Source organism: Rosa chinensis, chromosome 5 (genome assembly GCF_002994745.2).
Source record: "Rosa chinensis cultivar Old Blush chromosome 5, RchiOBHm-V2, whole genome shotgun sequence".
NCBI classification, from domain to species: Eukaryota; Viridiplantae; Streptophyta; class Magnoliopsida; order Rosales; family Rosaceae; genus Rosa; species Rosa chinensis.
In genome coordinates, this window is record NC_037092.1 from 13067299 (window position 1) to 13091545 (window position 24247).

Below are 24247 nucleotides of genomic sequence, written 5' to 3' on the forward strand. Positions count from 1 at the left end.
GATGACCCTAACTTTAAGGGTATTGTTGATTCAAACTATGATATTAATTCAAAGGATGATGACATTGACTTTAATCACAATGTGGATGGAGATACCACCAGGGTGCATGAGTGGGATGACATGGGATTTGAAGGGATTATATTAGTGGAGGGTAGAAGTGAATCAGATGGTTTGAGAAGCCTTAATGGTTCTTCAGATGACAATGGGAATGATAGAGGGAACTTTCATGTCAAGTGCAGGAGAAGATATTCTGGGTAGAGAGAGTTCAAACAAAAAGAAGATATAAAAGACCCAACTTTTGAATTGGGTATGGAATTTGCAAGCTTAAAGGTTTTCAAGGCAGTCATTAGGAAGCATTCAATGTTGACAAAGAAGGAAATCAGGTTCCCTACCAATTTAAGACACAAGGTGTGTCATTTTTTACTTGGTTTTTATTTTTTTGTAATACAGCAGCACATTATGTCCCTTGATTAGTTTATGTTTTTTTTTTTTGTGTGAATAATTTGATTGCATTTGTGGCTTTTTTACAAGGTCTGTGCCAAGTGTGTAACATCTCCAAAGTGTCCTTGGAGAATATATGTATCTACAACAGACAAGTCAAATCCAACAATCTACATTAGAAGCATTCAAACTGAGCACAAGTGTACCAGTATTAAGGAGAAGGTGTTTCAGATGCATGCACCCCTCATAGCAGAGGAGTATGCTGATTTTTTTATGACTAATCCAAATTGGACTAGAGAAGGCATGCAGAATGCAATCAACAAGGACTTTGGTATGGAGGTGGACTACCAAATGTGCTGTAGAGAAAAGGCCAAGGCAATGAAGTGAGTGATAAACAAAAAGCACTTGAGCAAGCAATCAAAGAGTTGTTTCCAAATGCAGCACATAGGCATTGTGTGAGATACTTGCATAACAACTTTAAAAATGATGGACACAGCGGTATGTATTTTTTCATTTAACCCTACATAACTTGGTTAACTAACAAAATGATAGGAATTTTTAACTGGTTTTATAACTATGTTTAAAGGTTTGGAGTTGAAGCAAAAGATGTGGGTAGTTGCTAGGAGCTGTACGCTAAATACATTCACAGCAGCAATGGGAGGACATGAAGAAGAGTTCAGTCTCAGCATGGCAATGATGCATGGATAGACTGCAATCCACTTGTCAAAGTCACACTTTGATCACAAATTCAAATATGACTTGCTGTTCAATAACCATAGTGAGAGCTTCAACAATAGTATTCTCCAGGCAAGGAAGAAGCCAATCTTGAGTTGTTTGGAAGAAGTTCGGACACTAACTATGGTGAGGATGGCAAATAGGAGGGCATCTGGGGGTAGATGAAGTTGTAAAGTTGGGCCAAGAATGGAAAAGACACTGAAGAAGGAAGTAGAGTGGAGCAGTGAATACAGAGCTATACAATCAAGTCCTTGGAGGTTTGAGATTCAAGGGAGGGGTGTAGCTTGCCAAATTGGTGTGGTTGCAGCTCATTTAGTACCTTTGGATTTAAAGACCTGAACTTGCATGAGGTGGGATGTCTCTGGGATACCATATAGCCATGCAGTAGCTGCCATATTCTCACTAGGAAAGTCCCATGATGATTTTGTTAATGACTATTTTACCAAGGATGTTTATATGAAAGCATATGAGCCAGTCCTCTTTCTAATTGCTGGAGTCATTGAGTGGGAGAAGATACATAGGCCAATTGCCCCTCCTTTGTATAGGAGGCAGCCTGGGAGGCCTCAAATGGCTTGAAACAAAGAACCAGGTTAGCCTATGAAATGTTCACTTTCGTTTCTAGCTCATGTTTTATGATTCTTTGCATTTGTCACTAACTGTTAGGCATATTGCCTTTAAATAATTGTAGGTGAGGTAGCACCACCTCCTGGCACAACCAAGTTACCTAAGTTGTATTATTCCTAGGTTACTTGCATAATATGCAAGAAAAAGGGCCACAATAGGAGGACCTGCAAATCAAGGAATCAGGTATGATTTGAGGATATGGTCACTGTTGAAATGAATTGATTTGGACTTTGATTGTTGTGTGTACTGTTGAATTGAATTAATGTTCATTTGACTTCATAGTGAAGTTATATTGATTTGTATTTTGGGATATCAGGAAGAAAATAATGTCCAGCAGGAGGAATAGGTGAATGTGCAAGAACATGGTGCAGAGAATGTGCAGCATGAGGAAGCTGTGCATGTGGAAGAATCGGGTACAATGAATGTGACACACAATGAAGCTCACATTGCATAACAGCAAGAGTCCCAACCTGCATTTTTGCCCACTCAATTTTTCCAGACCAGTACTACTCAAGAAGGCTCATCCATGCCCCAATTTAAGCATACGAGGTTCAAATCACTAGCACAGTGAAAGCACAAGCCAAAGAATGCCCCTCCATCACCAGCTACTTCAGATGAATAGAGAATAGTTATGGGATTAGAATAGATTTCTGTGGCTTTATTTCAATTTCTTGTCTTATTCACACAAATGACGTATGTTTTTGTATGTTGCTGTTCCAAATTTAATGCATTTGTGCCTTTTGAGATAACAATTGTATTTGAGACTTTGTGGCAATGCAAGCTTTATTTCAAGTCATGTTATTTTTATCAGTTTGGTTGCATAGTTTGTGACATAGTGCCATAGTATGATAAACAGAACTTCAAAACTTAGAGGCACTCTTTTTGGGTCGGGGTCAAAACATGAGGTACCAAATTGATATATACTTTAGTCCTCTGATGGAGAGAATAACCATTCTCATCCAAATTGGAGGCAAATAGGTCAAAGGAATGGACTTCAAAATTGGCAACAAATTGGTCAAAGGAAAAAAGGAGAGAATGTATGTCATTGAAATGGCAGGAATACAGGAAGGTACGAAAATACCCCTCAATATGTGCCACGTGGATGGCAACGTAACGGAGCTAACAGCTCTAGATGCCAAAATTGGGTCGGGGTGAAAACCTTATATACCAATCTGATAATTTTAGAGGGTGAGGTACGAAAGTTTAGAATGAGAAAAAGGTGAGATACTGTTTGAGCCATTTTCTCTAAATTACCACATGCATCAGACCCCACCAAGTGTTTAATCAGTTAGATTTAAGTCTCAAATTATTGCTCGTATACAGTATTTTTAGTGCTATTGAAATTTTTATCAACTTTTTTGCACTAGTTGTGTACATTATCATCATGGATATTACAAATTTCTATCAACTTTTTTGAAATATGTAAATATACATCGTGTAATGAAAAATATATACATATACCCGCAGTATTGCGCGGGATATCTATTACTAGATAATTCATGAGTCATTTAGGATCGTCCGTCTTCTATGCGACGGAAAATATTAACATTACACTTGCTGCATGTGCAATAACAAGCAAGCTAATTAATGAGCAGATATTATAATCTTGCGGTCTAATCAGTAATTAATATATATCTTAGCTACACGGTATCCGGCTAAATCTGTCCGTGATATCGGCCACAATCTCCCCATACTCTCCCAGAGATTGTATCATAGATAACTTATAGATGGTAATCCAGACGATGTGCGAAAAATTTATAAATAAAAGAGTATTTTCAATAGTGATCGATCAACCTCTATTCAATATCTATTAACAAATTTATTTTATAATTTGGTCCTATGCCAATAGTAAATCAATCTGCACGTTCAGGGTTAAATTTAATAAAATAACAAACTGACCTTAAGCTAATTGCATATTATACTTAATGAGTAGCTGGCTGCTAGTGCAAGTTGCAACTTAGTTAATTAAGTCGTCCTAAGTTAACAATGATTTGCACGTGTGAGTCTCATAATCATGTGTTTGAGCGTTTCGTTAATCTCTTTCATTTCAAGATTAATTAGAAGGACGTTCATTTCAAGATTAATTAGAAAAGACCACTTACTTTTAGCAAACAAACAGATCCAGCTCAACTAAGGTCATGTTCCTAAAGTACGCATCAGAAAAGAAAAACTTGTTCCTCCTGCATTTGGGATGCAAAAAGAAATGAAATCATTTCTTGAATGAAGGAAAAATAAGGGAGAAAGTGGTTCCTTCCGAACTCCAAAGATATCACTTTCTCTCATTCTTTTCTTACATTTATTACTCATAACATATTATCTTATTACATCATTTACAAACTTTTTAACAACTTTCCTTACATTACCAAACACCAGAATGAAAAGTTGTTAGAAAATTTCACTTCCCTTCCCATGGGAAAGACAAAGGAATTATTTTCCTTTTCGTGAACCAAACGAGGCCTAAAAGTTTCACATCTATTTATTTAGTTTAATTTTTTATGAGTGAAGTTGATGACATCTATAGTAGTTCTATTAATCCAAGAACACGGTAATGTTCTATTAATCAAACAATACAATTGTACAATTATATCTAGTAAATTTTTTTTTTTTTTGGAAATGGGGCTGGTGCTGTTGCCCTCAAACCTTGATGAAAGGGGGGACATAGAGCTTGAACCCTAGATTACAATAAGCATAAAGAGAATATCCTGAAATAGTACCAAGATTCTCTACAAAATCTATGTATTCTAACAAGCACCAATTAGCAAAGAGTGTACGAATGACTACTATATTTGTTTTAACATAGCGGTTAGGGCTGTCAATGGGTCATGTCGGGTTGGGTTCGTGTCAGGTCAAGGTATTTGTCGTGTTGCAAGATATAAACTCAAATCCAACCTATTTAATAATCGTGTCAAAAATTTAAACTCAAACCCAATCTGTTTATCAAACGGGTTACCCGTTTTCAACCCGCTTAACCCATTTAATAAATAAGTCATGCCTTGTTAGACAAAATGACATATTTAAGCTTTAACAATGGGACCCATTTAACTAAAAAAATGCATAAATTAATTAAATTCACTAAAAACTCTACAAAACGAAGAATATAAATAATTATATATAATTTATAAATAATTAAATCCTCCGAACGTCCAAAATTTCAAGAAAAAACATAGCACAATCAAGTTAGACGGGTTCACTTCGTGTTAGCAGGTTGACCCGTGACCAACCCATTTATTAAATGGGTCATGGCGGGTTGACTCACCGCCGACCCGCTTTTTAATCGTGCGAGTTCAACCCGCTTTATTTTGTGCGGGTTTCGAGTCGTATTATCGGGTCGTGTCGGAATTGACAGCACTAATAGCGGTGACATACCAGAAAGATAACTCTATCATGAAGAAGTATCATTGCAAATAGTACCAGTTTCCCACTATATTGCCGCACGGAAATAAATCCGGTGATACTCAATTTCATCCTGCCACTAGAAGTCCATTTAATCAAGTAAATGGTTCGTCGCTTCACTAGGTCAGACAAGGCCCAGTCAACAAAGCCGACCGCCTGTAGCACAGTGCTACCATTGCACGAGCAGAGTCTCAGCCGTCGCACCATCGGCAGCTAACCCGTCGCTCCGAGCAAACGTTGGTAATCGATCTCGACATCCCTCTGTCTTCGCCAATACGCCAGCAAGCATCACCACCTCCTTCAACCACCCCCCTCCATCGAATGACTCCAAACAAACTAAATCGGATCGGAGTCTGATCCGGTCTTCTCCATTCAGATCCTGTCATCATCCCCACCGTCTTGTCACCTCCAAGCGACCACACCTTCCACCGTCGTCACTCTGCCCTTAGAGAGATCGACACCAGCCCCGCTTGCCAACCGACGAACCCACCACAGGCAAGACTTTCGCGAGACCCGGACAGCAAAGTCAGGATGTCGTCGTCACACCGACTGGACATCCATCTAGCATCGAACACCCGGTCCATTCCAGCCCGTCCGACACGACATGTCCTATAGTCTTGATGAAGGACGCCTAAGGTTTTAAGAGAGAGACTTTGCTATTCGCTCACCTAATGTGAATTTGGGATCTTTAATTTTGTTTAAGAATACTGTGTTTAAGTTGATATCAAGTATAGGGCTTCGGGTGTGTGTGTTATGGATGACAGATTAGACACTATATATAAGGTGTTTGCAATGCCAATCAGATAATTTCGAAACAGAAACTATATTTCAATGCTAATTCTATTTTCAAAATTTCGGATTCAATTTGAATATACCACAATTGGAATTTATTTTAGTGGATTCAAATTTATAATCTAACTTGCACGCTTACATTTATCCACACATGTCGATTGTTATGCTATCTATCTATCTATCTATACTAGCCTCGTGTTCATATGTGAACACTTGCATGTGCAAGCAAATCCCAGCAAGGGTCTTACCTTTCTGTAGGAATCGAGAGGGACTGATGAACGAAAATGGCAAGACACAAAACACGTACATGTATGGATGATATATATTCAAGAGAAGCTAGTAGTAGCATTGTCAAGTATCAAATGTCCACACTCGCATGCCGAAAAGGACGTTTCATTTGACCTAAGATATTACAAAGATGTTAGTGGGAACATTTACACTAGGAATGGAACTCAGGAAAGCCATCATCATTATTCTAGCTACTCTTTCAATTCAATTTATAGTCATGCATTCTGCTCACTCATTTCTACCCGGCTCATGAATGAAATTTCTTTAACATTTTGCAAATGTGATTGCGGACCATACAGGAAAATAAAAAACACAAAATATATACATGTATACATAGACCATGAAAATACGATTCCTTTTGTAGAGCATGACATTATAACTAAACAAAGCATCAAAATTATTGGTTGTGTCAATTAAGTGTTCATTGGTGGAGGAGTGTGGTGGTTTTGATTTGTCTCCTAAGAGCAAATGCACCCATGAACCAAGGGCAATTGCTGATTTGCTAACCAAATTGGTACTACCAATCCACTATTCATCTCAAATTGGCAATTGCCTTCAGCTTATACAATGCACCAATGAAAGGCAATTTGCCTGCCAATCCGCTATTCACACTTCAAATTTGAATAATTCATTAAACTTATAATTTAATTACTAAACAATTAACAATTAGAATAATCATACAATGTTAATTTAATAAAAAATTAATGCATATGTTAATCAAGTAGTCATGTAACTGGTCATGTAACTGACCATGTCACTGACCAAGTAACTGTAACTAGTCACGTAACTGACCATGTAACTGACCATGTCACTGACCATGTAACTGACCATGTCACTGACCAAGTAACTGTAACTAGTCATGTAACTGGTCACGTAACTGACCATGTAACTGGTCACGTAACTGACCATGTCACTGACCATGTAACTGACCATGTAACTGACCATGTCACTGACCATGTAACTGACCATGTCACTGACCATGTCTGACCAAGTAACTGTAACTGGTCATGTAACTGGTCACGTAACTGACCATGTAACTGGTCACGTAACTGACCATGTCACTGACCATGTAACTGACCATGTCACTGACCATGTCACTGACCAATCCATTTGAGATTTTTTTTAAAACTTTTGAATTAATTTTTAGGTGAAAAAAGAAACATTACCATTGGTATTTAATTACAGCCATCTGATTGAGATCCAACGACTGTGAATAAAGAACCATTTCCCAAATTTGTGTCTACAAGCAATGACATTTGTGCAAGATGTGGAGCCCACCCCAATCAGTCGGGCAAATTGATGGGCAAGAATTGGTCATCCAATTGCCCAGGCAGCTGGTCCCCACGTGGGCCCCAGTAATTAGTCAGGCAATTTTTCATTGGTGCATTGCCCATTTGCTAACAATTGCCCAATTAGTCACCCAATCAGTGCATGGGTGCATCTGCTCTAAGCGTAGAGTCACACTAGAAACGTATATCAGAGAGACTATACACTTAACAATAGTGATGATGAAACCTTATAATATTTCGCCTATTTACATGGAAACTCATCCAGCCCTGAGAAAACCTTCAAACAGAAACACAAAATCATTAAAAAAAAAAAAAAAAAAAGATCTTCAAAAATCATGATGACATAAGAGACTTGTTCCTGTATTCTCAAAAAAAAAAAGAAGGAAAAAAAAAAAGTCTCCTCTTTGTTCCTGTATTTGAGTCAATCTTCGACCTCTGAAAATTTGAAATGATAATTTCTGCATCCCTTTGAACATTTTTTCTATCATATTATTCGGAGCATATCAAGCTCCCAGTCCAAGACGTCTATATATTTATGACTTAATTCGAGCTGATCTAAGACGTTAATATATGAAACCCTAGCTAGCTTCTTCACGTCCACAAGAGCCGAGAAAATGTAATTAAAACTATAATATTAAGGTGGCAAACTTTGACCGTATAAAAATAATAAAATGCTAAGCTCACTGAATCTAGATAACTAATTTCTGGTTTTATGAAGTTGGAAACATTTGCCCACAGAATGTCACATGCTAGTGGGAATATATATATATATATATAAGGAAAATTCTACCATACAGATCGTTGCATTGTAGGGAAAAAAGGGGTTGTGGGGTGGTGACTAGTGACCGGGGAATAATGCGTTTGCTTTCGTAATTTGTTTGCGTTTACGTACGTACCTATTTTGTTTCGTACCTACCTGCCCGTTACAACAGATCTAAAATGTGTTCATCGTGTAACATATGCTGAACTTCATAGCTCAAAGCCTCGGACTACTCTCATATCTTAAATAGGATCGATTTGCTGATATAGAAACTACAAAATCTGATTCAAGCATGCACATTTTAGCGAGAATATGAGTAAGACACCAGGAAGATGTACAAGTTTTGGAGCATTGAAATGCAAGAAAAATGGAAAATAATAGTAAATTGAATAGTGTGATGTATTATGTTATTGTGCATGCGTGTTTCTAATTTAGACTATATATTATATTTGAAACAACATAACATGTTAAATGTTTGACAAGACAATATATGTACGTAGCAACTAGCAACTTGGATGCATGCATGTTAATTTTATGTGAGTTTGTAATTTAGGAAATTAAGTTACTAACAAATGGAATCGTATGAAATATTTTACTTAAAGAAAATAATTTCTCGAGTTTTAGGTCCTAATGGTATGCTTTCTATATAGTACAACAAATTCCATAGATTCCCACCATATAGTTTTATTCATCAAATTTTCATCGAGTAAATAATGAGCTCTTTAAAAATTTAAATACTACTTGAATCCAATTTAGCTGCAGGACTACCTCAACTACTCGTTTCTTTGTATTTTTTTTTAGGCATATATCTACGTGAATCCAAACTTCCAAATCCTTTCACTTTCTTTTTTGACCATGCCATAGAAAATAGGGGGCGTGTTCCACTCTTTATTACTTAAACAAATAATTAACCTCGAAATCTCGCTTGCTGATTTGATATGTATAATAGAAGTGAGATTACTTCATTTGATGGATATGTACCTAAACATTTCTTCTTTGTTAGGCATGCTTCACAAGGCGATCAAGCATTCTTTATTTGTACAATAAAAATGATGGAAGACGTCGAAGTACTTCCAATAGAATGGTAGTTCTCTCTTGCTTTTGCAAATGGTTTCTCCGAATTCTATATAGAAGGTGACTTGAAAGCTTCTCGTTGAGGGTTTAATCTAGTTCCATGCTTTGGTGGATTTCTATCTTTTGGTGGCCAAGCTCTTTCACGTATAAAGATGCCCTGGCCTTTAAACATTTGTTTCAAGAGGTGATGAAAAATTTCGGCATCAATCAGTCAATGATGGATCATGTGCTGTGTAAAGCTTGTGGTGTGGAGGTACGCATTTTCTGCTTGAGTGAGACTGGGAGTCTGACCTCGGTGATCTTCTTCCTCAAACCGGAGAGGTTTCATGGCAACAACCTACAAGAGTAAGAAACAGATCGAGAGGTTTTCAGAGTGATAGGCGCAATGTCGGCAAACACGCTAGCTTAAATGTATAAGTTAGATGACTGTTTGAGCAGTTGAATGGAGTTTTGAAGAAAAGAATAGTGCTTACCTTCAACCATGGTAAAGGCTAGTGCTTATAGAAATGCGAGGGGAGATCAAGCTCGATCTCCTAATCCTAGCTTTAGCCCCGAGATCTAGGGTGTCACCTCATTATGCCCTAACTTCTGGGGTGTCAACCCACCTCGGTGTCTAACTTGGCCTCGATTGGCCTAAACTTCGGTATGTCTAGGCCTCCGTATGGGAAAGCATGAGAATGAGGTATACAAAGGCATGACCACAATATCGAGTTTCGAGGAAATATCGATGGTTCTGGAAATGGAAATTTCGACGGAAATATCGATTTTGGTAAATAATCAAGAAAAATGATGGAAATTTGAAGAAAAACATGAAAATTTTAAATGAAATTTTTAGATATGTTTATTTAATCAATTGTCTACTATATATGAAAAGAAAACCTTGAATAAACATTGTTATATAGTAATTTGTAATAATCTAAGATGAAATGGTAAATGTTGAATGGTCGACAACTCTGAAAATTTTAGAAATAAGCATCTATACTTACTTAAGCTATACTTATCAAAATTTTAGAGTGAAGAAGTAGTAGGAGAAAGAAGTAAAGAAAGAAACTTGTAGTTTCCTTTAGTGCAAAGAGTGAATGAAATTTTGAACTATTTATAAGATTAAAATTTGAAATGTTGGTGTAAATTTTTTTGAACATTTGGTAAAATTTATTCAACATGTAAATGATTATTCAAAGTTAGTTATTAATTGGATATGGACCAAAGTTTCAGATTCGTAGCCAAAATGAAATATATATTACAATGTCGGAACTATTACACATATAAGTGTGTAGCATAGTTGGCTAAGGCTCTCAAATAGTAAAATGGCAACTTGGTGACCAAGGTTTGTACCTTGGTGACTTTGTGGCTTTTTGATTGAATTTTAGGCAGAGGCTATTGGAATTTTCCGAAATCATCTCTGATTTCACCAAAATATCAAGAAAATCTCGATATTTCACGAAATTTCAGGAATTCCGCAAATATCGACTGAAATGTAGCCGGTATATCACGATAATTTTGGACCCTCCCAAAAACAAAAATATCAGTGATATTTCACAGATATTTTTGAAATTTTAGTCCTTGATACAAAGGCAGGGGACTTAAATAAGTTAGATATTACCGAACAAAATAAGTAATTTGTTTTCTGGTTTTGCGTCCATTACCTGTAGGTCCACTATTTGGGACAACTCATCATGGTATCAACATTTTCTTCCCCATTAAAAACATTCTTGGTAACATCATGATGTTACGTTTAACTCTATAAAAAGATGGTAAAATTTGGCAGCACATGTGTGGAGAGGAGCCCCAGACACTTTCAAGATACTAATGACCAGCAGTGACTTGTGACTTGGTGGGTGAGGAGAATCACACGCCTTCGAATAAGATCAAGACAGACCTTGGCATCAACTAATGTTGGAGCAGGTCCACACCTGTCGGGTAAATATCAAAACCTAGTCATTATCAAAACAAATTCAACAGAGTTTCAGATTTTATTGCAGCATTATTAGTAAAAAAATATTATGGTATAAGAGTAGTTAGATTAGCTTATATGTTAAGAGAAAAATAATTTGTTACGAACGGTGCAATAAGATCACCTATAAGACTATAACACGGCTCTCTGCTTCTACTAGTAACTCTTTCCGTTGCATCGAGAGATGATAGTATGATGTGAACATTCTGTTATCGATTTGATAAAACTAATTCTGAAGTTTCAATAGCCGAGAGTCCCATAAATTTTCAAAATCGGAGATAGTGTCAATTTTCAATATTGATCAGTTTGCAGTGCATAATAAGATTACAAGCACAAGCCAAAACCGTGGCATCTACAACTTGTAATATTTTATGAGAAAACTGATCCCCACTTCTGAAAATTCAACATTGACGACTTTAAGTTTTGGCGTGCTACCATCCGGGATTTAACCCTTTATAAACCCCAGTTACCCAAGCTGCCTAACCATCTGCTTTTCTCAATCTCAGCTAGCAATTAAAATCTTATTCAAGCACCAACCATGGAGACCCTTTACCTTGTTCTATCTTTAGGTGCTGCACTCTTCGCCTTTGCCCTCTTCGCATTCAAATCCGAAGATGGCAAGAACCTCCCACCAGGAAGCATGGGGTGGCCTATTGTGGGAGAAACTCTTGAGTTTCTTTTTGGCAAGCCGGAAAACTTTGTGTTCAAGAGGATGAAGAGGTACTCCCCTGACATCTTCAAGACCAAGATTCTTGGGGAGAAAACCGCTGTCATTTGTGGACCGAATGGACACAAATTTCTCTTCACCAATGAGCAAAAATACTTCACTGCATTTCGACCACACTCCATGCAGAAGATGTTCAGGTCATACAAGGCTGCTGCAGCTGCTGCTCCTGCTCCGAAACAGCCTGCTCGCGACGAAGAGGCGAAAGTACTAAGGTCACCGGGTTTTCTTAAGCCGGAAGCACTGATGAGGTACTTGGGGAAAATGGACTCAATCACACAAGAACAAATGAAGATCTACTGGGAAGGCAAGAACCAGGTCTTGGCTTACCCTCTGGCCAAGACTCTGACTCTAAGTCTTGCCTGTAGATTCTTCTTGGGGATTGATGAGCCGGAGAGGATTGCTAGGCTTGTGGAGAACTTTGATGACGTGACTGTAGGGATGCACTCACTTATTGTGAACTTCCCGGGAACCATTTTCCACAAGGCAACAAAAGCAGCTGATGCAATCAGGAAGGAGTTGAAGACTGTGATTCAGGAGAAGAAGGCTGCAATGGCATCAGGAGCGCCCATGATGGATATTTTGACACATATGATTGTGGCAAGTGATCCATCTGGGCAACACATGCCTGAGGCTGAGATTGCTGATAAGATGATGGGTTTGTTGACTGCTGGGTATAGTACTGTGGCTACTGCCATGACTTTCTTCATGAAATATGTAGGAGAGAGGCCTGATATCTATGCCAAGGTCCTAGCAGGTAATTCCCTTCACAACTTCATAACCCAGTTGTACTTTATATATATATTTTTTTCCTCAATGATATTCTTATTGGGGTTTTGTGTTGTGATGAAAACAGAACAAATGGAGGTGGCAGAGTCAAAGAAGCCAGGACAACTTTTGGAATGGGATGACTTGAACAAGATGAAGTACTCCTGGAATGTCATATATGAGGTGATGAGGTTCACCCCGCCACTTCAGGGAACATTCCGAGAGGCCTTGACCGATTTTGAATATGCCGGTTACACCATTCCTAAGGGCTGGAAGGTACATATACACATCATACTAGTAAATGTTGTTCATGATCGGCTTCATTTCCGACTTAAGTTGCTAAGTAAGTCTCGATTTTTGTTGCAGGTATATTGGACTGTTAGCACAACAAACATGAACCCGGACTACTTCCCCAACCCGGAAAAGTTCGACCCCTCGAGATACGATGATGTAAGCGCATTCCCACCATACACATTTGTCCCATTTGGAGGAGGACCAAGAATGTGCCCTGGAAAAGAGTACGCTAGGCTTGCAATACTCACTTTTGTTCACAATGTGGTCAAGAGGTTCAAGTGGGAAGTGGTTTTTCCCAAAGAAAAGATCACGGGTGATATGATGCCAACACCAGAAAAAGGACTTCCCATTCGCCTTACACGTCACTAGGCATCAAATTTTCTCTGTTCTGAGCTTCCACTGATACCACAGCATAAGTGGTTGGTGACACCAGAAAGCCTTTTTATTTGTTTCTTTTTCTTTTTTGGTTTAGTAATGAATTGCAATATCATGTGATTACCTCATAAGCAAATTATATAGCCCTTTTCAATATTTGTATTCTTTTTTTTCCCTTTTTCCTCCACTGAAATTATATGGTTCAGTTGGCCATTGCTTTCTGCAGAAATTGATTACAACCAAATCTCCTAACTTGAAAACTGGACAAGCTATTTATGGATACACTAGTACTGTATCTTCAACCAATACTTTTCTGCAACAAACTCACAATCTAGTCCTAAAAGGTAAAAACATCCCAAACAATTGTAGTTGGCTAGTTGCTAAGGTTGGCCTGCTGATATTGACTCTCAGGGACTCCTAAGGTTGACTATCAGCTCACTTACTGACCATCTCATAATTTTAATATAGGACTGGCCGAGGAAAACAAGAGAGGGTGAATTTAAAATAGAAAGAGAACAAATGGTACCACCCCAATTATTCACACTTTGGGACTTGGGAATCAACACTATGATCGTGCATATATATTTTTTTGGGGCTAATTATATCCTGCACATATAAAGACCAACATTTCCTAACTTAAAGAAATTGGTGATTTTTCTTGTTTATCTTTATGATGAAAGAAACAAACTAGAGGTCAAAGCCTAGGACAATGTTTCTCCCACAAATCAAAATGAGAAACAGAGGAAACTGTGTACTAAAGAACTTGATGATGATTATCACGAGAACCCTCGATTACAAATTTGATTTTTTTAGTTTAATAATCTAAAGTCACCTCCGAATTTGAGAAGCAGAAGAAACTGTATTAAAGAATTTGGTTTTTTTTTTAGTTTAATAATCAAAGAAATTTCATTCTACAATTTTCGTGTTTTCAAGTCACTATAATCCTGCATAGAGAAAAACCAACATGATAGTCTAAGCCGTCCTCACTTCCGAAAACCAAAGAAGTTTCAAACTAAAAGTTTCAATGCCTTTAAGGAACTTAGGCTTACAGAAGTTCTGCGAAAGCTATTTTCAGAGATAACAGTTCACTCCCTCGAGTACAGTTAGTACTAGAAAAGAGTAGGAGGCGCATATTCTCAAATAACAACCAACTTTGTTACTAGGATTATATTTCAACTAATTAGTAATATTAAGAAAAAAACATTCTGTCCACAAGCTCTACTACTAACTGGGTTACTAAAAGGCAGACTCTTCAAGTACTTGAAACAGATATATGAACCCTACTATTACAATACTCTTCTTTATGTTATTTGCTTTGATTTGACAAATTTACACAAACAGCGTACTAGGATGTGCCGCATGCATGACCTATTGATCATATGCGTCGCAGAGAGGCCAATCTCTTCTCAAGATCCTCAACATCAGGAGATTCAGAACTGCATACAGTTGAAATAAGATTTGTTAGAACCAATACAGTAGTAAACAGATGTGAGACATGAAAAAAGTCTATATATAAACTAAAGACGTTCTTTGTGGAAAACTTGAGCAAGGTTCTTCACAGATCAGAACAACAAAAAAGTTAATTGTATGTAACTCAGGTTCTCTCTTTCCATGAAAGAATTTAATGTGACATGCTTCCATGAGCAATTGTTCTTTAAATTAGACTCAAAACTCAAAGAATTCTAGATTATCGCGGCAACAGTTTCTTTTAGCATGTTAGCTATTCATGATTTTTTAATACAGAACAGATTAGAGTTAATGGTGATCATGCCAGAGGTTCTTGGGTTAAACAAGGAAAACTATTCGTTATTGCTACATTAGTTAGCATTAGTAATCAGACAATTCCAAAAAGGCTTTAGCCCCATAAACATTTCATCATGCACGTACCTCTTCGGAACAACATTTGCAGCATTCCTTGGTGCAACATTTTCACCATTTCTTGATCCAATCTTGCCTTTTGGAGCTGAAGATAACTGTTGGGAACAACAAGAACCATAATTAAAATATAGTTAATTCAAAAGGATAAAAAACAATAACCAACCAAGCAAACTCATGGGAGCTATCTTAAAGACACCAACCTGGGATGCAATATCAACACCAATCTCATCGAGAACCTGAGAAATGAAACATGCAAATTATAGACAAATAAGATAAGGGCGTCAACCTATACAAGAAAACAAAAGTACAATCAGGCTACTATCCACCTGGTTAGTGAGCTCCTCTGTTTCCTCTTCAGCCTCATCTTTGTCTAAGGTCTCATCAATGGACTCTGACATCATTTCAATCTGCATAGAGAATAATATGAGTACAAATTTGATGAGATTATTACTATCCCTTGTTCTTGGTTCGTATTGTAAGTGTTCATTTGAATAAAATAAAACCAGCATGCAAATAACAAAAATGAAAATTTATGACATGGAAATCATTTTGAAAAACTCTAGTATTACCGTCATGTCCATTTGTGCTGACTGCTTCTGGAATTCTCTGATCACTTTAATTTGTTTTGCAGGTTGCATTTCCTGAAATGAAAAACAGATAATGATAACAAGCACTTTATCGATAAAGGACCGTGATGGAAATAATAAATTTGATGGCTATACAGGTCCATTATTGATCATGTATTAATAAATAGTAAAGCTGACCAACATTTATCTTCCAAAATATCCTCTTCATATGCATACCTTGTTCATTGCCACCATTGCTTTAGTTGCACCTTTCATGCCTGTGGAAATTGAAGTGCTTGCATATAATGCCTGCAAATAGACGAACAGTCAATTAGCTGTGTGCACATACTATAACTATCATAATCCTTCAACTGAATTTCAACGCATAAGATGGTAACCTGTGTATGAGTAGCTACGCCTCTTATTTGGGCACGGCTTCCTTGCAAGTTGGTAATCTGTTGACGTAGCCTAACAAGTTGGCGAGCCAGGATTTTTGTGGCAGCCTGGATAGAGCATATAGAAATGTCATTTCTAATAAACAATATTAAGACAAAGTAATTGTATTCAGCTACATGATTGGAACCCTATAAAGTTTGCTTATACTTAATACATAAACCATACAATATGGCCAAAAAATATGTGAATGTAACAATCATCCATCAATACCACACAGAATGTTTTGTCCGGCATAAATAACTTATACATTTGGAGTCCTCTTTTGCATATCTTCTATAGTCTATTTGTTAAAGGAGCACCATCTTATTAGTTATTGAATTTCAAAACATTACCAGTAGAAAACAAGTCAGCTCTATTCAGTAACCTATCAGTAATGGAATATGTTACTTCCTCCTATGTTTCCATAGTTTCTGAAGATCTTTCACTCCCACACTAACAACAAACAGGCCTTGCTCTTCCCATGGTGCAGTAACCAGCTCATTTTCATCTTCTAAATTAAGCTAATACTTTAAATGAAACATGACATGCTTAGAAGGGAAGGGTGAACCATAATGGAATACATAATATCTGAAGACTATTCTCATACACTATGAAACAGGCCTAGCTCTTCCCATGGTGCAGTAACCAGCTCATTTTCATCTTCTAAATTAAGCTAATACTTGAAATGAAACATGACATGCCTAGAAGGGTGAACCATAATGGAATACGTCATATCTGAAGAATAATTCACTCATACACTAAGAAACAGGCCTAGCTCTTCCCGTGGTGCGGTAACCAGCTCATTTTCATCTTCTAAATTAAACTAATACTTCAAATGAAACAGGACATGCCTAGAAGGGTGAACCGTAATGGAATATGTAATTTCCTCCTATGTTTCCATAATATCTGAAGAATCATTCACTCACACACTAAGAAACGAGCCTAGATCTTCCTGTGGTACAGTGACTGACTAATTTTCATCTTCTAAATCCCACTAATACTTTAAATGAAACATGACATGACTTCCCTATGTGCATGTAATCGTCTTCACAACTGGAGGTTGCAAAAAAGGAAAATTGCAATTAGATAAACATGGTAAGGTAAACCTGCACATGAAATCACTAAAGCAGAAACAAAGAAAATAGGGATATCAATTGTCATGTTTTCTTGAGAGTTCATTATCCTTTTTCATGCTAAATAAGCATTCTCTATAACTGCTGGCTCTCCCCACTCATGTGGTATGCATGCCATCATCAAATCTTACTGCTAGAGCAGAATACCTTCTGTTTGCACCAAATTTCAGAATATCAAAAACCTAGACACCTTACCAAACACTAAGAAAGGTCTGTGTCCATTATTAGGTACTGTGCCATTAAGTCTTTCTGTGTAGCAGAACATTATTCCCTTTATTGCATTGACCATCAGGTAATAACTAATGCACATATGAATTAAAACAGGAAACAAATTTAAGCAGGTAATAACTTGCCTCATTTCCAGTTTTAGCTGTTTTCTTGATCTCTGCCACCAATTTCTTTTCCTGAAATGCATAAACAATGAGAACAATTGAAAAAGGCACCTGAAAACATGATCAATCAGAAAGGTTTCCTGGAATGGTACATATACCTCCAACTGAAGAGACGAAATCTCGCGTTCAATGCCTGCAAAAGGGGTGAGAGCATAAAAACAAATAGGAAGGTTAAAGACCCAAAATTGTAGTTGCAAACATATGCAATATAATCTTAGTAGCAGTAAGCAGCACAATGTGGAACTTTGGATTATTGATTCTTTAGTTCTTGACTGTTTTCACAAGCAAAGAAGAAAACCGAAAGCGTCAAATCAAAGTAACGGACTAACATGTTTATTTGTGTAGATATGTCACATATTAGCAAAGAAATGACAGGAAATCAAATTGGCAAAAGTAAAGAAGATGCAAAATGCCCAATATCAAAAAACCATAAGTGAAAATGAAGCAGCGTGCTCATGTACATATACCTAGTGGGCATCAGCCATACCAAATCAAGTTCAAGCAAGACAAAAGAAAAGAACTTCTCCAAAGAATGCACTCAATGCTATAGAGCAAACACAATACCTCTGGTAGCAACAGCCATGTCTCTTTTGCTGGACCTCAGAGCCTCTGTTCAAACAAAAAACCAATTTAACAGTCTCATTCACAATTCATCAAACAGGTAACCCACACAGCTTCAAAATCTGGGAAATCATTAACCTTACAATTCAATTTGAGAATTAAAAAGAACTCTAAACATTGGGTTTTGAGAAATATCACGAAAGGAATCAACTTTTCACTCTTAAAGTGTACCCTTTAACAATTGAAACAAACCCATTTGTTTTTCAACAGTTCCTCGACCTATTCAGTAAAGTTAGAACAAACCCAAATGCAGAAAACCCTAAGGAGAAGGGAAAAAATTGAACCTTTAGGGGAGGTCTTCTTCTTGAAGATGTTCAGGTTCATGGTGACTGAGAATCTCTCAAAAGTTGAAGCTTTCAGAGCCTGGGAGACAAAACCAGTGTCTTCGGTTCTTCTTCTTCCTCTTCTTCCAAAGGAAAGAGACACAGAAAGTGAGTGTGAGTGTGAGTTGTGTTGAGCGTGCTGCTTTGTTTCCGGTTCGCACGTGCCAACAACGGCAAAATTTCCAACTAGCCGTTATGAGTTCGGCCTTTGACTGGATTTGCCCCTTCTTTAATTAAATTTATTGGGATGATCTGGTCGCCCTTGCAATATAGTAATGGATCCTTTTTTCATCCAAGATAATCCTAGCTTAGCTTCGAAGATTCATACTTACCATCATATTTTTGGACTACATACGATAAGAAGAACAAAATAAAAATAAAAATAAATTAGATACGAGTAAATGAGACAATCCGACTTAAATTGATTGAAATTATATGATTTATATAAGATTTAGATTTCTTATATTTTATTTTTCATGAGAGATCATATTGTTATGAAAATATAAGCATGTAATTCAAAATCACATGAAGAATCAAGATTTAAGCATGATGGAATTGGAGTCTCTACTTGGTTCATTGCTCTTCTCAAAGCTCCTAGGGTTTCTAGTAGCCCTATAGGGTTTTAAAGCCTTCTTGGGTTTCGCTGCTTGCCAGGGTTATGACCACTCTTATGGTACCAGAGATGTTGTAGGGAAGACGACAGGCTGGGTCGATGACACTGGTGCCAGTGACTTCTCTGGCAGTGGGGATGTCGAAGTGGAAATCGAAGCAGGTCGGGGTTGTCCATATCCGAACGGGTCTGGAATTGCAGCCAAATGCAAACCCTAACCCTAGGGTGGAGACTCTCTCATTAACTATGCATATTATTATGTTAGGATCCGTTTGTCTTATGGGCCAAACTCTTACATGTTTTATGGGCCATATGGTATTGTGGGCCTATTAAACTTTATGGCCATCTTATATAGCTACTGAGATGTACTGGAAGACGATCGTTGAAGAATATTAAATTTTGTGAACTTGCAATTTTCCGGAACCTTGTGGTGGTGAATGTTGTTTCTCAACCCCCTTAAGCTTGACCATAGGCTCTGGTGTGAAAGAGTAGTAGCCAGAATCAACAATTGGGACCTCCCAATTATGTGTCCGGTCATTTTGAAGAGAAAATCGTGAAGGGTCGTACTCAGGTATCAGACAGAATGGATTTGGATATGAAATTGTATGTGGTTGCTCACAAGCAGGAAGGGAAGGATCAAAATGGTAAATAGGTGGTGTAGTCATGGTTTTGGTGGAGATGAACTGAGAATGAACACTGGTAACTAATGGTTCATAGGGATGGCTTTGTGAAATCAGAGAATAGATCCAGGGATTTGGGTTAGAATGAGGTGACTGGTAAGTAGGGACAAATGGAAATTGATGAGGGAGTAAGTGGCCATTGATGATGGTTGCAGAAAGGTTCTGTTCTTGGTTGTGTGAAGTTGGTCACTCTATGAGCTTGGGTATAAGAGTTACCTTGACGATGATAAGATGGAGCGCAGTAATACTCGCCAGATATCCCACCGCCGTAACCCGACGGAAATAGGCCCAGTTGCAGAAGAAATATGACAATGTTATGAGCATGCATGATAAGAAACTCATATCTCTGTGGGCAGGCGATGATAGCTTATATGAAACAGAAGGGGTTCCCCAAAGTTGCTCTCCATTTTGTGAAAGATGAAAAAAACTCGATTCAATATGGCATTGGAGTGGAAATGTTCAAATTGTTGTTGAATCTGCTACAGCAATTGATGAACAAGATTACTGGTATAGTTCGGGAGTGGAGGCTCTTCGACAAGGCAATCCTGGTATTGTAACTACTTTGAATGCCTTGTTGAATCGTAATACTTTTTGCTTACCTCTTAAGAATAAATTGGAGAAAGTGAGTTTGCCTCTTACTGATAAGTTGGAGAAAATGGACAAAATTGTGAAAATAATGTTTGATAACAAATATCTGATTGCTACAACTGAACAACCACTTTGTGCGTATCATGTGAACTTTGAGGAATTTTATCAGTAGCTCAAACCCCCTTATCATGTTGTGTCCATCGTTTTTGGTGCTCTAAATGATGCGGTCAATGAATTTGTTATACAAAATTTTGCATTCACTATGTGTGGTGTGTATTCTTTGATGGGACAAACAGAGTGTGCAGATTCTTTGTCAAGTATGTTGGGTGTCTGTGCCAAAGGATGTGGCGAGTTTGATGTTAAGGAGCATAGTGATGGGTTTGGTGATAAGGAAAATGTTGTCAAACAAGCTATTTTCAATGAGATTTTGAACATTTTCCTATCAAGTGATTTAAGTGGAGGCACTGTTGTCTGTTCTGATATGCATGATTGGGAAGCTAGCCTTGGATTAGATGTCAGCAGCGACAAGCCAATGATTACAAGGATGCATGTTGAAGGTGAAACCAATATGTCTCAGTCCAAGATCAAGATGTTTAAAAACCAATCCGCAGAAGTAAGTCTTGTGGCAAATTCTATAGCTACTGTTCAATCCTATAGCTACAGAAAAATCAATTGTTCAAGTCTGGACACACTTGCCTATTCAAATGGTTCTGTTTTTGCAAGGTGCATGCTTGAAGTTTACAAACATTTAGAAATGGGCATCCAAAACTTTGAGCACTCTCAGGATGGTGCCATAATTAAGATATCGGAAAGGGACTTGCTTGGTGACATAATTAAGATATTATATGTGATAAGTGAGATCATTCAAGTGGCTCCTGATAATTTGGATAGTTTCTCTACTTATTGGCCACCTAGCAGATATGATATAGATACAAGTGAAAGTGCGGAGCTGTCAAATGAGAACTGCAATGACTCTCTAGAAGATATCTGTGGTATTGCTAGACTTGTTCTTGGTTTGGCGAGTTCTGTTGGTACAATGTACAGAGCTGGGGCGCATGTTGTTATTTTCAAGATAAAAGATGTCATGGTATCATGGGTTCCGTATAAGAATAGACTGGTTCAAGGCTCCTTTCATCATCTTCTGCAATGGGGTATCACATTATTCATCTTCTACCTTGAGTTTGTCTCTACTATCTCCATTTATGGTTACTTCTTGTATAACAAGTTGGGGGCTGCTTTTGACAATACGATGGCTTTCCAGCTGATCAGCATTGTTGATTTTGCTCTTGGAACTTCTCTCACTACTTCCGCAGAGAGTTTACAAGGCATGAGGACATGCCTTGAGTTAAGGGGATGGGATTGTTAGGATCTGTTTGTCTTATGGGCCAAACTCTTACATGTTTTATGGGCCATATTGTATTGCGGGCTTGTTAGACTTTATGGCCATCTTATATAGCTACTGAGATGTACTTGCAGACGATCATCGAAGAATTACTGAATCAGTTTATTTCATTTGTTTCTCTTAGTTTTCCTTTCTTTCTTTTTTGCAACGATGTTGTTTCTGAGCTTGGATCCTAGAGATCCTAACATATTCCAAGTATAGGCGATGCTACTTCTCCTGCTCTGACTTCATTATTCAAAATGACAGGGTACTAGTTATCTGACCTGCAAGCCATCCCAAGTTGGGAACCCTCTGTGGAGGAATCAACTACACAAGCTATGAAACTTGTGGAACCTATTCCAAGTATTCTGGGTGTGAGGCAAGAGCCTCTATTGAAGCTTATCAAAGCTAGGAAAAGAACTAAGCTGGATATCATGCAGAGTGACACGCCATTGGAGGTTGATGATGACTTTGATTTGCCAAATGTGAATGGAGTAATTCGTATCTCTCCAATTAAAAAGCGGGGTAGACCAAAAGGCAGTAAGAAAAAATATAAGACTAAGGGGCCTAAGCTTAGGAAGACTAGGTTTCCTAAAGTGACTAGGGAAGTCGTGGTGAATGAGGAGTTGACTATGGTTGAAGCTGCAATGGCGATTGAGGATGCAGTCGAGGTAGGAGTAACGGTGAATAATACTATGGAGGAAATAACGGAGGGTGTTGACCTTTTGCTTTTGAAAAATGCACCTCCCTCAGTTAATGCTTGAGATATGAAGCTAGTGGCGTTCTCTTTATCTGTGCCTCTTGATTTTTCATAAATGAACTAGAATTTTGTTATATGTGCTTAATTGTTTTATAAAAAGGTGGAATCATTTATGTAATGATTTTTTTGTAAGCCCAACGTGGGTAAATCATTATGTATGATTTTGCTGATTATGCATGCCTTCTAAAATCAATTGATAGTAAGAAGAGAGAACTAAGACCTGATGATCTCTTGCAAAAGGTTTATGACAAGGCAACTTCATCGTGAAAAACTAAAAACAAGATTCGACAAGAGTCACACCTAACGAAATTAAACAATCAGCATATCTACCAAGGCACAGATGCACTCGAAGAAAAAGAAAAAGAAAAAGGTAAATGCATTTAGGCCTCCTTCGGTTCATAGAAACAAAAGTAATTTGTTTTTGTCTTTCCCATGAATTTTTATTTTCGGTATCTGGTAACAGAAGGAAAGTTATCAGAAAAGTTGTTTAAAAATCTGTAATTAATATAATAAAATAATAGAAACTGAGTAATAAATGTAAGGAAAGAAGGAAAAAATGAATCCCTTAGGCTTTATTTGGTTCGCTTAAAGAAAACTAATTCTATTGTCTTTCTCATGAAATGAGAAATTAACTTAATTTTCCGTGAACTTTTCATTCCGATGTATGGTAACATAAATAAAGTTATCAAAAAAGTTGTTAATAATTACCAACAATATGCAATAAAATAATATTAAATGAGCAATAAATGTAAGGAAATAAGGGGAGAAAATAAATCCTTTGTAGACTTGTGGTATGGAATGAAGCACTTTCCCCCTTATTTTCTATTCCTTCAGGAAACTTTTTCCTTCTTTTTGCATTGCAAATACAAAAAATGATTAAGTTTCATTTCGTCATTCTTCAAGACCATAGGGTATGGGAATAATTATTTTCCCTGCTTTTAGGAAAGTGTTACCTTTCTTTTTAGATCGCAAACACAAGAAAGGATTGAGTTTCCTTTCCCAAGGCTCCAATTCTTTTTTAAATGAGGCTCCAATTCTTTGAACCAAATGAAGCCTTATATTAGGAATTGTCTTGGACTAAAAATAATAGAGCTAGAAACAATAATTAAGAAATAAATGATGGAGCATAGGGCATATATTAGAGTAATCGAATAGGATTTTTTTCTCTCTTTTTGTACCTAGTTGACTTCCGCCGTTCCCAATCCAGATTCATCCAGTGGTGGCCGGCAACAGTGATGACCTTTGGTCGCGCTACTGTCCTATGGCTGCTGCCGGACGGGTGATGATGGTTCCTAAGGCTAGGTTCTCAAGATGGTTATGCTCGGAGGCCTGACGGTGGTAATCTTGCTTGAATATGTTTTCGCTGCTA

At 37.5% G+C, this 24247-nt stretch overlaps 2 protein-coding genes and 1 long non-coding RNA gene across 3 annotated transcripts; 2 read left to right on the plus strand and 1 right to left on the minus strand.

Annotated features, from left to right (window-relative positions):
• The first annotated feature begins 263 nt into the window (after positions 1 to 263).
• On the plus strand, positions 264 to 2467 carry LOC121053169. The gene is made up of 5 exons (XR_005810952.1): positions 264 to 408; positions 532 to 939; positions 1028 to 1765; positions 1865 to 1983; positions 2117 to 2467. It is a non-coding gene; the product is annotated as an uncharacterized LOC121053169 (long non-coding RNA).
• Positions 2468 to 11819: 9352 nt separating this feature from the next.
• On the plus strand, positions 11820 to 13667 carry LOC112166908 (beta-amyrin 28-monooxygenase). Its single transcript, XM_024303843.2, has 3 exons — positions 11820 to 12831; positions 12931 to 13118; positions 13209 to 13667. Exons 1-3 carry the CDS (start codon positions 11889 to 11891, stop codon positions 13503 to 13505), a joined length of 1428 nt encoding a protein of 475 aa, XP_024159611.1. The 5' UTR covers positions 11820 to 11888; the 3' UTR covers positions 13506 to 13667.
• A 1001-nt stretch (positions 13668 to 14668) lies between these two features.
• Positions 14669 to 18988, minus strand: LOC112166738 (vacuolar protein sorting-associated protein 2 homolog 2). Its single transcript, XM_024303631.2, has 11 exons — positions 18821 to 18988; positions 18480 to 18524; positions 18014 to 18048; positions 17877 to 17927; positions 16354 to 16458; positions 16193 to 16264; positions 15959 to 16030; positions 15716 to 15796; positions 15590 to 15625; positions 15399 to 15484; positions 14669 to 14947 (listed from the first exon to the last, which is right to left on the minus strand). Exons 1-11 carry the CDS (start codon positions 18858 to 18860, stop codon positions 14887 to 14889), a joined length of 684 nt encoding a protein of 227 aa, XP_024159399.1. The 5' UTR covers positions 18861 to 18988; the 3' UTR covers positions 14669 to 14886.
• Between the last annotated feature and the right edge of the window lie 5259 nt (positions 18989 to 24247).

Excerpts from the sequence above, each read along its gene's own strand:
- LOC112166908 (XM_024303843.2), top strand. The coding sequence starts at position 11,889 with ATGGAGACCCTTTACCTTGTTCTATCTTTAGGTGCTGCACTCTTCGCC. Across the intron at positions 12,832-12,930 it reads CTATGCCAAGGTCCTAGCAG|AACAAATGGAGGTGGCAGAG; the intron begins GTAATTCCCTTC and ends TGATGAAAACAG. Across the intron at positions 13,119-13,208 it reads CCATTCCTAAGGGCTGGAAG|GTATATTGGACTGTTAGCAC; the intron begins GTACATATACAC and ends TTTTTGTTGCAG.
- LOC112166738 (XM_024303631.2), bottom strand. The coding sequence starts at position 18,860 with ATGAACCTGAACATCTTCAAGAAGAAGACCTCCCCTAAAG. Across the intron at positions 16,265-16,353 it reads GCGTAGCTACTCATACACAG|GCATTATATGCAAGCACTTC; the intron begins GTTACCATCTTA and ends GTCTATTTGCAG. Across the intron at positions 16,031-16,192 it reads CAATGGTGGCAATGAACAAG|GAAATGCAACCTGCAAAACA; the intron begins GTATGCATATGA and ends TTTTCATTTCAG.